Source organism: Gobio gobio (assembly GCF_949357685.1).
Source record: "Gobio gobio genome assembly, chromosome: 16".
Classification (NCBI taxonomy): domain Eukaryota; kingdom Metazoa; phylum Chordata; class Actinopteri; order Cypriniformes; family Gobionidae; genus Gobio; species Gobio gobio.
In genome coordinates this window covers 44,822,217-44,836,485 of record NC_137109.1, presented here as the reverse complement: position 1 = coordinate 44,836,485, position 14,269 = coordinate 44,822,217, and the positions used below count along the sequence as shown (strand labels likewise).

The 14,269-nt window shown below is 40.0% G+C and overlaps 2 protein-coding genes across 2 annotated transcripts in view; both read right to left on the bottom strand.

Annotated features, from left to right (window-relative positions):
- Window positions 1-428: 428 nt before the first annotated feature.
- Window positions 429-9,599, bottom strand: LOC307140185 (putative monooxygenase p33MONOX). Its single transcript, XM_079839479.1, has 4 exons — window positions 9,261-9,599; window positions 8,607-8,708; window positions 8,291-8,471; window positions 429-855 (listed from the first exon to the last, which is right to left on the bottom strand). The coding sequence occupies exons 3-4, from the start codon at window positions 8,400-8,402 to the stop codon at window positions 653-655; spliced, it is 315 nt and encodes a 104-aa protein (XP_079695605.1). The 5' UTR covers window positions 8,403-8,471; window positions 8,607-8,708; window positions 9,261-9,599; the 3' UTR covers window positions 429-652.
- A 1,101-nt stretch (window positions 9,600-10,700) lies between these two features.
- Window positions 10,701-14,269, bottom strand: part of adam19b (ADAM metallopeptidase domain 19b) — a 43,998-nt gene continuing 40,429 nt past the window's right edge. Inside the window, exons 18-23 of the mRNA XM_079838228.1 lie at window positions 13,733-13,841; window positions 13,476-13,617; window positions 13,284-13,371; window positions 12,467-12,691; window positions 12,278-12,372; window positions 10,701-11,955 (exon numbers count right to left, since the gene is read on the bottom strand). Of these exons, the coding sequence (XP_079694354.1) occupies window positions 11,925-11,955; window positions 12,278-12,372; window positions 12,467-12,691; window positions 13,284-13,371; window positions 13,476-13,617; window positions 13,733-13,841 (690 nt within the window). The 3' untranslated portion in view covers window positions 10,701-11,924. The remainder of the gene's footprint in view (window positions 11,956-12,277; window positions 12,373-12,466; window positions 12,692-13,283; window positions 13,372-13,475; window positions 13,618-13,732; window positions 13,842-14,269) is intronic.

Below are 14,269 nucleotides of genomic sequence, written 5' to 3'. Positions count from 1 at the left end.
GTTCAGTTAAGTCACAAAAATGGCGTTTAAACGCGTTTCAACTATGTAAAAAGATGGATACCTGACTGCGGTTTGCCATTTGTCAGCAGTATGTTATGCTGTCAATGTGCTTTATAACTACAACATGTGCTTCTGTCACTGATGAAACCCATCAATATATAACGGAAAATACTGTTGAAACAGGTTTAACACAAAAGCTTTTCAAAACGGTCCACAAAATTCAGATTCACTGTCAACAGATGTACTCATGAATGCATCTCATTCTTAAAAACACAGAAGCATATTGCTGATTATGCATATTTTCACTGCAATTGCATGTAGGTTTTATAACGTAATAATCAAAAGCAATCTGTCATAGCACACACTAATAAAAAAAACATTCAAAATGTTCAAGAAAAAGTGGTACATTTGGAGTGGGGAGGGAGGGCAAATAAAAACAACTATCATTGATGCTTGGCACTAATGTAAGAGATTCTGTCTCTTATCTAATTTAAAGGGAAATCCTATTAAAGTCATACAGGGAAACGGGATATGTTTGTGTGTGTTGGTTACTCACAAGAGACCATAAAATGGCAGGTGGCAGATCTGTCAATTTGTGCTAGAATGCGTGTACAAAAGGCGAGGAAGATTAAGAGAGTCGAGGACTTGGAGTTCAGAAGCCGGAGGGAGTGAGAATGTTCATGTCTCGGTGTCTCAGTCTGTGAGAGGATGTTTTCTTTGCCTCCTCGCCACCCATCTCAATCTTGGGAGAGTTGAAATTGGCAGGATCTTCAACAGTGAGGTTTATCTTGGTCTTTATGGCATCCATTGTATTGGACTTCTGAATCCCAAAGTACGACTGCAGTGTGAATCCCCCTGTAGTCATAAAAAACATTTACATTTAGGCTCCTATATTATGCTATATTAAAAGTTCCTAATTTTGTTCTGGAGTCTCATAATATACAATACAGCATCAGCTCTTTTCTCAGCCTAGAAATCTAGACGCACCAAATGTAATTTGCAGCCAGGGTCGTCTAGCAACTCTCCGTTGGCTTGCAAGCTGGAAAAACCAAACTCTGGTCGGGCCAATCACATCGTGTATAGAGTCGGTGGGCGGGCATAACATAATGACAGTAGAGTTGCAACGGTTCTGCGTGCTACTCGTAAACAAAGAAGCTGGCGAACAGCGGTCTTTTGAATCGGCTTTGGCCGCGACTCTGGAAGACTTGAATCAAGCTTTTCTTTGAGGAAAGAACAAAGAATGGCACTGAAGTTATTCTTAAGAAAGGAAGATGTGTTTTGCCGACCGGATACGGCGAAAGTTTAATCTATCAATTAGCTCCGCTTCACCTTCATCGTTGCTCTGGTTGGTTGTAGCGCTATCCTATTGCGTGCAGAGGGAATTTGAAAGACAACCGTTTATCCCGCCCCTGCCAATGGTGTGTTCCCAGACCCAACATCTTGATGCGTCTGGCTTGTCAGGCTACTCTTTTCTCACTCTGAGAAAGGATTCGGTCTCTCTAAATCCGCCTTTCTGAGAGCCAACTCTGCTCTGTTTGGCCAGATGGCCCAGTCTGTTGTGATTGGTCTACCCTACCGCTTACAGCACGTTTTGAAAATAAAACGCTCGTTACCATATCTGAAGTTCAGTGATACAAACCGCAACAATGGCATCTGTTTTACCGTATCACAGACTGATCTCATGAAATGGCGTATGTTTGCCACGCAAATTCGTATGCCATTTTGGCGTGCTATCAAGACGCATAATCACTTTTTAGCATGTTTATCAACACCGTTTCATTCTATCCCCCTACCCCTAAACCTACCCATCACTCACTCACACACACACACACACACACACACACACACACACACACACACCCGTCACAAGAAACATTATGCATTTTTACATTTTCAAAAAAACATCATTTGGTAAGTTTATAAATCCATTTACATTCACGCGGAATCACATAGCGTAAACATACACGCGGAATCACACGGGGTAGACATACACGCGGAATCACACGACGTAGACATACACGCGGAATCACACGACGTAGACATACACGCGGAATCACATGCCGTAGACATACACGCAGAGATGAAGGTTCGTTTGGGCGTACACATACACGCGGAATCACACGGCGTAGACATACACGCGGAATCACACGGCGTAGACATACACGCGGAATCACACGGCGTAGACATACACGCGGAATCACACGGCGTAGACATACACGCGGAATCACACGGCGTAGACATACACGCGGAATCACACGGCGTAGACATACACGCGGAATCACAGGGCGTAGACATACACGTGGAATCACACGGCGTAGACATACATGCGGAATCACACGGCGTAGACATACATGCGAAATCACACGGCGTTGATATAAATGCGAAATCACACGGCGTTGACATAAATGCGAAATCATACAGCGTACACATACACGCAGAGATGAAGGTTCGTTTGGGCGTACACATACACGCGGAATCACACGGCGTAGACATACACGCGGAATCACACGGCGTAGACATACATGCGGAATCACACGCCGTAGACATACACGCGGAATCACACGGCGTAGACATACACGCGGAATCACACACGCGGAATCACACGGCGTAGACATACACGCGGAATCACACGGCGTAGACATACACGCGGAATCACACGGCGTAGACATACACGCGGAATCACACGCCGTAGAGATACATGCAGAATCACACGGCGTAGACATACATACGGAATCACACGGCGTAGACATATATGCGGAATCACACGGCGTAGACATACACGCGGAATCACACGGCGTAGACATACATACATACGGAATCACACGGCGTAGACATACATACATACGGAATCACACGGCGTAGACATACATACATACGGAATCACACGGCGTAGACATACATACATACGGAATCACACGGCGTAGACATACATGCGGAATCACACGGCGTAGACATACATGCGGAATCACACGGCGTAGACATACATGCGGAATCACACGGCGTAGACATACATGCGGAATCACACGGCGTAGACATACATGCGGAATCACACGGCGTAGACATACATGCGGAATCACACGGCGTAGACATACATGCGGAATCACACGGCGTAGACATACATGCGGAATCACACGGCGTAGACATACACGCAGAGATGAAGGTTCGTTTGGGCGTAAACATACACGCGGAATCACACAGCGTAGACATACACGCGGATAGCTCAAAATGCGTACAGATAACACGCCATTTGGCTTTTAGAAAGTGGCGTGTATGTTTACACAAAGTCATGATGTCATGCTGCGTATCAATTCAAGCACGAGCCTGGGGAAGTTCATGTAAAAAGGATTCGCGTTTGCAGTACAGAAAACACGAACCAAACTCTTCCAGTCTAAAATGTAGCTACAGTGTTTGAGGGCGGGCCAAAGTAGACGTTGTTTGCGAGCAGCCAATGAAGACAATAGGTTGGAATTATGCAAACGTATAACAAACCTACATAGGCTTGAGCAGGAAGTAAAGGCTGATTTATACTTCTGCGTCGGACCTACGCCGCAAGTTACACGTCGGTTTTCATTTATACTTCTGCGTTGTTGTCCGTGTCAATGTGCAATTACACATGCAGACCGCTAGTGGGCAGTCTCCACCGGCATATCCCACAATATCAAGACAAAAGCCGAAGAAGAAGCAGCTTGTTGTGTACATGGTCGGAGTAGCAGCAGCATCTCTAGTTGATTAGTAAAGGTAAATAAGAAGTGATCTGGCGCTGGAATGCGTTTTTGGAAATCATGCAGAGTGCTGGTGGCCGCTGTTTTCAGTATCAGTGGCTCGTGCACAGATAGTGCTTCAATCGATTGCTGTTACGGAGACTATTCGTTTCGTTGAAATCACAAAACGAAATGCACCCTAATGTGTTTCCGTTCTTGATATACAATCACTGATTAACATATTTGCTTTTAATGAGAAAATAAATCAACTATACTCAGCGGATCTATGTATTTATTACTAACATAAAGAATCTCTGGACTACAAAATATTGTGTTATATAGCAGATGTAAGGATGAAACTATCATCCCATTTCTGGACACGCACACTCCTATCACAGATTTTTTTATTTATTTATTGACCAGAGGGAGGGGTTCTGGCAGACCAATCGCAGCGATCGTGGTCCACGTAGAATTGACACGTTGTTACATTTTTGGAGAGGTGCGCGTCAGGGTACGTCGTAGGCTACGCGTGCAACACACAGCCTACGACGTAGCTACGGTGCAGAAGTATAAATCAGCCTTAAAGGTCCCATGGCATGAAATTTTCATTTTATGAGGTTTTTCAACATTAATATGAGTTCCCCTAGCCTGAATATTGTCCCCAAGTGGATAGAAATGTTGATCGGTGTAAACCCGAGTTCTGGCTGTCTTTCTCTGCCTTTGAGAAAATGACAGGCCAGACTAGCCAATCCTGAAGTCTCCTGGTTTGACGTCCAAGCAGGAACGGTTACCTCCCTTTCCTCCGCCCAGAGAATCTGGCACGCCCATGCAAACGCTCGAGAGATCATGGGTTGTGAACGAGTGAACGCTGGCAGTTTCTCAGTGTTTGGATGTACAAATGAAAACAGAAGTCTTTTTTCAGTTCCTTCTGATCTGTGATCAGTGATTTCTTATGTGTAGCTAATTATTTATTATTCGTGCACACACTGCGGCTTCTTTCTCTCTCGACAGAACGGTGTTTTCGTGTTTTCTATCTTGTGAGTCAGTGTTTTTGTACGTCCTCGTCGCGTCTATCTGTTCTAAAATGTGCATACAGTCGTTTCTGCTCAACATAGAGAGCCACATCTTTACAGATAAACCTCACACACGCCGAAGCTCCGGTGGGCCATCAACATCCCCGACCCCCAGTACTGCATCTGGTCCACAGCGGAGGCGCCTTACGCGGCGCGAGATTAAGCAGAAGGGGGGTAAGCGTGAGCGTATCCGGCTAGGCTAGGCTAGCCAGCTTTCCCCAAATAAACTGGATTACATTCGATTACTGCTGTTGTGTCTTTGTTTGCGCTGTGTACTCAATGCGCGTCACTGAGGCTTTTCATATGATAGGAACATGTCTAAAAGTAATGCTATTATCAACACTTACTCGTAACTCGTTCATCTCGACAGCTGTAATGGTACTTTGCATGTGTTACAAAGTTGGTAATAATGATGAAGACGGACTTGACGTGACTGGGACTCGTGTTTATTCAGAACTCTCAGATACAAACACAATAAACTCGCGCTGACAGACAGCGCTCTCATAACTCATAAGTTACTATAAATAACTTTGTTAGCAATCGCTCTGTCTCCGTGATGTCCGGTTCGGGAACGAATCATTCTATTGAACCGGTTCTTTTTAGTGAACCGAATCAGTTCACCAAATCGGACTGAATCGTTCTAAACTGTTCGCGTCTCCAGTCAGCGCGATCCATAATTTACTAAAGTTACTAACTTTCTGACATGAGTGACAGTCCCTCCGACTAGAAATAAACTAATAACCTGAAGTATATGCTGTAACTACAACAGCACTGAACTGAGACTGACAGAACTGATGTGAAGTGAACTCAGGTCCATCCGTCTCTCTGGCAGCAGCTCGTGCCTGCTCGTGCCTCGTAGACCTTGTTAAACCACGCCCCCTCCGCTCATTTAAAATGCAAAGATGTCAGCCAATCACAACAGTGGGCGTTTTTACTGAAGTCTCACAGCAGACACGCCTCTTGAAGCAGGGCATTCACCCACAGGGCAAACATCAGTATAGAAAAAATTAGGGATGCACGATATATCGGCAACATATCGTTATCGGCCGATAAATGATTATTTTTGATGTTATCGTTATCGGTCCAATAAGAAAATTTGACCGATATAGTCAAGCCGATAGATAATGTATTATTTCCTTCAGCTGAGACGGACGCGCTGTCCACCATGATGGGTTTGAATTGCTCTAAATATGTTTGGAATCACTTCGAAAAGGAAAATACAGTTATGTGCAACATGTGCAGCGCAAGTCTTCTATAATCTACATAAAATGATAATGAGAATAGAATAGGCTGTAAAAGAGCGTTGTGTTTCAGCGCGTTTGTTGAGGGAAGAGCGCGCCCACGGAGTTACACCTTCATGACGAGCACAGTCAAGTTCGCTTGTGCATTCACAGCCTTTTGTGCCATTGTAAGTTGTAATATTATATTTATTATTATTCTGTGTATGTAATATCATATAGGATGCGTTTGGTTGAGTTAATAAACGATGCAGTAAAGCACTTCATTGCCTACCGGTCTTTAGCTTCACGCGCCCACGGAGTTACACCTTCATGACGAGCACAGTCAAGTTTGCTTGTGCATTCACAGCCTTTTGTGCCATTGTAAGTTGTAATATTATATGTATTATTTTGTGTAGGCCTATATAATCCCATATAGGATGCGTTTGGTTGAGTTAATTAACGATGCAGTAAAGCACTTCATTGTACCGGCGCGCGCATTTCAAACAGAAATGCACAGCATTAATAACTACTGGGACTGTCCTATACATAACACTGCAATGAGAATATTTCTGTTATAAAACGTAGTGAATTCTCTGGGTTTAGTTGTTTTTCAGCGCGCTGTTGTGGGAAGCGTCAACAACGCATTCTGACCAGCACAGTCAAGTTCGCTTGTGCATTCGCGTCATTTTAAGCATATGTAAGTCGTAATATTACGTTTTTGTAGTATAAACATCTGATTAAAGTCATATAGGATGTGTTTGGTTAAGTCAATAACCCGCAGTGCTTCACTGTACCGGTGATCATCTTCAGTTTCAGCACGCTCTCAAACAGGGGAAGAGCATCCACAGGAGTTCTAACCCTTCACCTATGCGTGATTTTGTGCTAATATAAGTTGTAATATTATATTTATTTTGTATAAATATCTGATTGTTCTCATATATGATGCGTTTAGTTGTTAATTAAACTTCTAAGCGCTTCAGTTTATGGTTGTTCGTTCATTCTCTCCAGCTTCAGCGCGCTCTCAAACAGCAACATTATTCCTAATAGACTAGACTAATATTACAGATGTTTACTATTACTGTAATATTAAACATATTTTTTTTCCAAAAACACAGAAGCATTATTTTTTATAATTAGCACTTTTAATGTTCTAGTATCATTTCCATCAACAATATGGTTTGATTAAAACCATTTCTTTATCGTCTGTGCGGAGGTTATTTCATGCACTTGCATTCTGATTCTTTATTATGCAGCCTAAGTAATGCTGTTCAATTACTTGTTTGCATTATTTAGGTATATTATTTTTATTTTTTAGACAATATAATTTTTGGTAACATTTTACAAATAAGGTCTCATTTTATTAATGCATTAACTATCATGAACAAACAGAGAGCAATAACCTTTGTTTCTTTTAGTAATAAAATGTTTGTGTTTTGTAACAGTCCATTCACAGTTCATACCTAATGTTAAAAGACACAACTTTGGGTCTGAATATGTTGAGATTAACATGAACTAAAATTAATAAATCCTGTTGAAGTATTGTTCATTCATTGTTGGTTAACTAATACTAACAAAAATTAAACCTTATTGTAAAGTGTTAAAAAAAAAAATTTGGCCATAGGAGTGTAAAATTAATTTGAAAAGGTAAGGAATCTCACACTGGTTCAAATAGGCTACTGTAGTGTATAGGTTTGATTTATGTTGAAGTGTTTGGGACATGGCTTTTAATGGTGAGCCTTTTGTTTTTGTAATCAGGCTCTCAGAGTTTATAAAAATTTGTATTTAGATTTATCGGCCAATATATCGGTTATCGGCTTTCAAATATTAAGAATTATCGGTTATCGGTATCGGCCAAAATGTTCATATCGGTGCATCCCTAGAAAAAATGCCTTTTATTTCTAAATTATGACATTTTATGATACTATGAATCATTCATATGAATATGAATCATACTAACAATATAAGTACACCTCAGGAAACATTATAAAATAATAGAAAAATGCCATGCCATGGGACCTTTAAGACTGAAATTACTGACGACTCATTTCAGGCAGTTCAGCATTTGGCTCTTCCTTTTGGGAGACAATAACTCTGATCTTTGAAAAAGCATAGGGACACTTCATTTCTTGTCTTATTGTGAATTCCCCAAAATTTGGTATCCATTCTCAATATTTTCACATAACTGCCGAGTCTTGATTCCAACCAAATATAGCATAAAGGGAAAAAACAAACAAATCTGAAGTTATTATTAGGCCTTTTTTAGCTAGAATAATAGAGACATATAACAGGTTCTTGCCAGGTGTGTTGGTTTCTGATCCTGGGTCAGTGGGGGATTTCTGCACGGTGGGCCGCACCCCGAAGAGGCTCCATCGCTCTCCTCCCCTTCCACCTCCTTCATTACCACCCATCGAAATGCTTGTGATGAAACTGCTGGAGTCAGACAGTATAAGGGGTGAGGACTCTGGCTAAACCAGCGCCTGGAGGGAAAAAAATAGACAAATATGATCAGTATATACATTGTAGTTTATTCTATAGTACTTTACAAATCCAATTATGAATTTAAACAGTCTATAAGCACAAAACATGCATGTGAAACCAGGGTGTGTTTTCACCTGTGTGTGATGTTTAGGGTATGAGGGGAGGGACAAAGTGATGGACGGTGCTGATGTTGAAAGCTTGTCCTCTCTGAAGTCCTCGCTTGGCATCTTCAACTCCTATAAAGAACATAACAGTTAATATGTAACCAGTGATGCGTCATAAAAATGCATTCACTCCTATGGGAAATGTGTATCATAGTCTATTATTATTATTATTATAGTCATATAAATGACAGCAGCATAGCAAAACAACCTGACGCATGCATATAGCACTAACGTTACTAAAAAAACATAATAAAAGGTTTTAGGTTATCTAAAAAAACAATCTGAACTGAAATGCTTTTTAACTGAACCTTTGACAGTAAACCATCACCACACAGAAAGCATACAAAATGAACAACAGTATACAAATATTAAAAGACCTCACAGTATGTGCTGTACTCCAGTCAAATGACATCACCTAACTGTTCACAACAGCTCGTGTGTAACAATGAACAGCTGATAGTAATATAATAAATGTCACATAGTTGCGTTAATCCAGCTCTCTGGACATATATATGTGATAAACATAATTTAATCTCGCTTCTGTGCTGTTTAAATTGCCGCAATCCAAACACTAGAGCTTCCGAGCGCTGGTAAACAGGCCGTTGTTTACAACACAGAACTAACCTTTTCCGCTCTTTAGCTCGTTTATCTGATCCAGCGGGGTCTTCCATTTGGTCCATGTTTATTAAATTAAATATTTGTTGTTGATATGCTGAAGAAGTCGGGAAAACACCGAAAAAACGTCGTTGAAATCGATTTTTCCAAGCTGGCGCAGGGATGTCCAATAGCGATTAGGAACAACACGTACTACAGAGCTAAAATGACGGACAGGAAGTTCAATGTTTCAGAATAAAAGTCCCATCATGCAGGGGTCTGATGAGGGCGTTGACTTCAGACACACCTCCAGTGCAGCCCAATGAAACCGCTACAAGACTGTTTTGAACCTTCAACAACCCAATTTATATTTATTACAGACGTCTAGTGTGTGTGTGTGTGTGTGTGTGTGTGTGTGTGTGTGTGTGTGTGTGTGTGTGTGTGTGTGTGTGTGTGTGTGTGTGTGTGTGTGTGTGTGTGTGTGTGTGTGTGTGTGTGTGTGTGTGTGTGTGTGTGTGTGTGTGTGTGTGTGTGTGTGTGTGTGTGTGTGTGTGTGTGTGTGTGTGTGTGTGTGTGTGTGTGTGTGTGTGTGTGTGTGTGTGAGAATAGCTGTGAAAAAGGTTATCCATATGGTCGCTTTCTGCGCCAGTGAATAAAAAAAAAAGGTAATTGTGAGGTCCCCACGAGGGAAGTGGATATTAAATTTTACATTTGAAAATGTAAAAATGCAGAAAGTTTTGTGTGATGGGTAGGTATAGGGATAGGGTTAGTGTAAGGGGACCGAATATACAGTTTGTACAGTATAAAAACCATTATGCCTATAGAGAGACAAAAGATAGCGAAACCGAGTAGTGTGTGTAGGGACTAAATGCCCCTACAAATATAGTAGCCTAAAACCTGAAAAGTTGAACATTGTGGGGATGTTTAATCAGGCTCCAAGAAAAAAAAAAACAGCTTATAAATTGTAGCTACTAAATGATGTTTGAATAAAAATTTAAAAATGTAGAAAGTTTTCTGGGAAGGTTAGAGGACAGAACATATCCTTAGCTAAATATAAAACCATCTACATAATGATTTAAAAACATGTTTGTTTGTGTGTGTGTGTATACAAACTTACATAATTTGGCTATACTTGTGACGTTGTGAGGGCCTAATGTAATGATAGTGAAATATTGTGACAACCATATCGCTTATAAATCGGCCAAAACATGTGTTTATATAAATCAAGTGTTTTTGCACGTTTCTGTGAAGGGTAGGGGTTGGGTTAGGCCATAGAAAATGGTCCTCACTAATAGTGAATGTGTGTGTGTATGTGTGATCTCTGCATTATAATGTACATTACAGGAATATGAGCAGTATACCGTAGTCCATTTGAACATGCAAATTGGCATCAAGACACAAAAAGAGCAAACTATGATTTCAAGTTTCTCATTTTAAATCATAACTAGAATAAGTAATAATAACAAAAATAATGGTTTATGGATGGAAATTTATTTCTGATGCCACATGGAAGGCACTGCATTACAGTATATTTTGCATAAAGGGCAACCTTATTTTTATGAAGGAAACTGAAATGAAGCCAAATAAAATTACAGCGAGTTTTTTTTTTTCTGACTTCCTATGCAATCTGCAATATCAAACCATCTTTACATCCACAATACATAATCATTTCAATGATAAACATTATTAACAATATAATAAAAATTCATGTAAAAAACAATTTTGTTAAGGCATCATTGCATTTCAAATCTTAACACTATGAATAAATAACTAAAACATTTAACTTCAACATGACAAATCTGACAGAAATCCAGAACATTGGTCATAGTTTAGGAGACATTATAATAAATTGTCCAGAGATTTTTTCCCCCCAAATGACTGACAACTAAAGAAAAAGATACACATGTACATGTTTATAGGTTATTTAGACCTAAATACATTCCCTGGGTTAATGCCCTTATTAAAAAGAACATATAATCAAGCGTTATCAAAAAAGGTAAGGGATTTCTTTTTTTAAGGGAAGTCATTCTTGTCCAGCATCATCACAAACATCCTTTAAGACTTATTTTTTTTTACTTCTTGCTATATACAGTACATACTATAAATAGTATATATGACTACACAGGATTTAACCTAAAAAGAGCCCAGTGCTATACAGTTCCGAGTTTCTAAACTATTATTGCTATGAAAACAATCTTCTTGTTTTTTTCCCCTGTCCAGAGCTGTTTCCTGAGCACAGATTAACCATAGTACTAAACTAAAGTGTACTGACAGTGCAAGTTAGTTCATAACTAGACAAATCTATGACAAAGCAACAGATTCATTTGTTCACAGTTCACACTATGTATATAATGTACAATGTGTTACTAATGCGTGCAAAAATCTACATTTCATATTCTTGGTGCAAGATATTCTTTCAGATGTCCCATGCTCTTATTGGATTATAATGCCATACTTCATGTTTTTTGTTTTGTCTTTTCTCCGAGGTCTCTGTAATAAATAGACATAAAAAGCATATGGCACAGAAGTAGTGGAACTGCACCTCCTGAAAAACACTGAAGGTATACTTAATTCTGTGTTCAAGTCAATAAGGCGGGCAGCACTTTGAGTGAGGCAGTTCGATTGGTCACTCTTAAGGACATCTTAAAGGTGCAGAGCTGATCGACATAGCGCTCCATTGAGCTTCACTGCAACTCAGCTCTTTCCAGAAACTTCCCTTTGGAACCTAAAACAAAAGCATATAAAGTTTTACTCTCTGATTCAATTTTCACGTGACTTCACACCCTTATAAGAACACACACCTTTTGTACTAGTAAGATAGTTATATTAAAAGACCAGATTCAATATACACCTTATTGTACAGGCAAGCAGTTGAACCTAGAATACAAACGCAACATGCAGTTTCTCACGCCATTTTACATAGAAAGCCATTATACTATATAAAATTACATACACCTTATTACTCACACATTATTACTTGTGATTAAAAAAATTATTATTATTATTACTAAAGTTTCATTTCACAGCATACAGCTCCTTCTGATTACCTGACGTTTGGGTAGTGGCCAGTAGGGGGCTTCAGATTGGATTTCCCTTTCTGCAACATGGGTGGTGCCACTGGCAGGCCATTCTTAGGCAGCGCCTGGATGAGCACAGCAAATATTTTATAGTAAGCAGCACACTATTGTTTATCTGCATTTGCTCAGGAGGACACATCATGAGAGGAGGACACTCACCCCTGCAGTCTGGGAGGGTTTGGTCATGGGACAGGGTGGAGGGGGTCGGTTGGGTGGTAGCGGTCTTGTTTTGGGGGGCGCTGATGGAGAAGGCTGGGACGGCTCTGAAGGCTGTAAACTCTGCTTGTGTGCAGTGTAGGCTGGGATTGGAGGTGGTTTCACAGTGGGCCGAACGATAGAATGTCTAGATCTCGGTGGACCTGTAGGACTCGCTCGAGGACAGGCCTGAAGAAGGAAAAACTGTTGTTTATATGCACCTTCTGTCAAAAAACATTGCAAAAATGCACTTATTTTCCATCAACCAATCAGTGGATATTCTGTATTTCTACATCAGTTGCTAATGAAGGAAAACCAATGTAATAGATTTGCTGTCATTGTGGAAAGATTTTTTTCTCTCTCTTCTCATGTCCAGCATGACATTCCACCAATGTCAATGAAAAGTTTTATTAAGGGTCAATGTTTAACTCCTGGAATTGATTCTTATGTCTATTTTTGCCCACACATTTAAGTATATCAAATGTTATTTCTATTGAGTCCACAATTGCAGAAAAAAAACTATTAGACTGATAGACTAATTTCAGCATTATTTCAATTAATGAAAACTATTTTTTAACATTTTTAGTTTTAGTTAACAATAATATGGATGGGTTTAGGTTCCATGTGTTTTTTTTCTGTTCAGACAACATCCAACTAAATGGATTTGTGTTGGATACGGCAAATTTTTGCCATCCTGTTGGAGCAAAGCCAATGATGCACAGAACCGTGCTATTGGATGGACATGCTGCGAACACACGCTGACAACACAACAACTTCACACCTGTTCATCAGTGTGAGGTTTCCTTGGCTGGAACACTGGGTTGGCGTGACCTGTCGTGTGACTTTTAGTCTGAGGGGTGTCTGGAACACTGACAAGAAGAGAAAAAACACAGTTTCTAACACAAGAATGGCCAAAAACATGACGATCTCTGCATGTATGTGTTTGCATTTAGCAGTTAGGTTTAGCAGTTACTTGATGCATGTTTGAGTAGCAGGAAGGGCGGAGCCTTTGGTAGGGAGGAGCTTGTGTTTACAGCGATACCAACAGACGCCGAGGATAGCCAATACCAGAAGAAAAAAAAGGGCAAGGAGAACCATTACAAAGTAAAGGCTGCCTGCACAAGATAAGACAAGAACAAAACAAATCATCAAAAGGACAAATTTAAAACAGGAAGTATCGCAGATAACATTCAATGAAATATTCAGGTTATGAGGTGTCTGTTGACGTACTGTGCGCGATCACAGGCCCGCTGTCCAAACTGCCTCCTGAACCCGTCATCTCACAAAATGGTGGTGTCCAACCCGGGTTACAATGACAGTTGTGGTTATTATTGCAAAGCTGCAGGGAAACACAACAAAAACAACAAGCATTTGTTCCATTGTTAAAGTTGTTTTATTTTTCAGTGAAAAACAATCGAAAGAAATAGATCTGAATTTTAAGTTACTCTTTTTTGCTATATGGACTATCCCAGCTAACAAAAAATTTGTTCTAATAACGTTTTGTTAACCTTCCCATTAAGATATATGCAGGGAAAATGTAAAAATTTAACATTCAGTTATACCTGAATGTTCTCCGAACCTTCAAAATGTCCAGGTTTTTGTATTGTTAAAAAAAAAATCTTGATAAGCAGTAACATGGCTTATTTTTAAGTGAAAATAGTGATTTATTCTATTTACACCATGTAAAAGTAGCCTAGCAGTTCTTTCCAATATGTGTAAATAGTAATTAGATGCTATTTATACTTTATTTTGGCAGATACATACTAT

Excerpts from the sequence above, each read along its gene's own strand:
- LOC307140185 (XM_079839479.1), bottom strand. The coding sequence starts at position 8,402 with ATGGGTGGTAATGAAGGAGGTGGAAGGGGAGGAGAGCGATGGAGCCTC. Across the intron at positions 856-8,290 it reads ATCAGAAACCAACACACCTG|GGGGATTCACACTGCAGTCG; the intron begins GCAAGAACCTGT and ends TTATGACTACAG.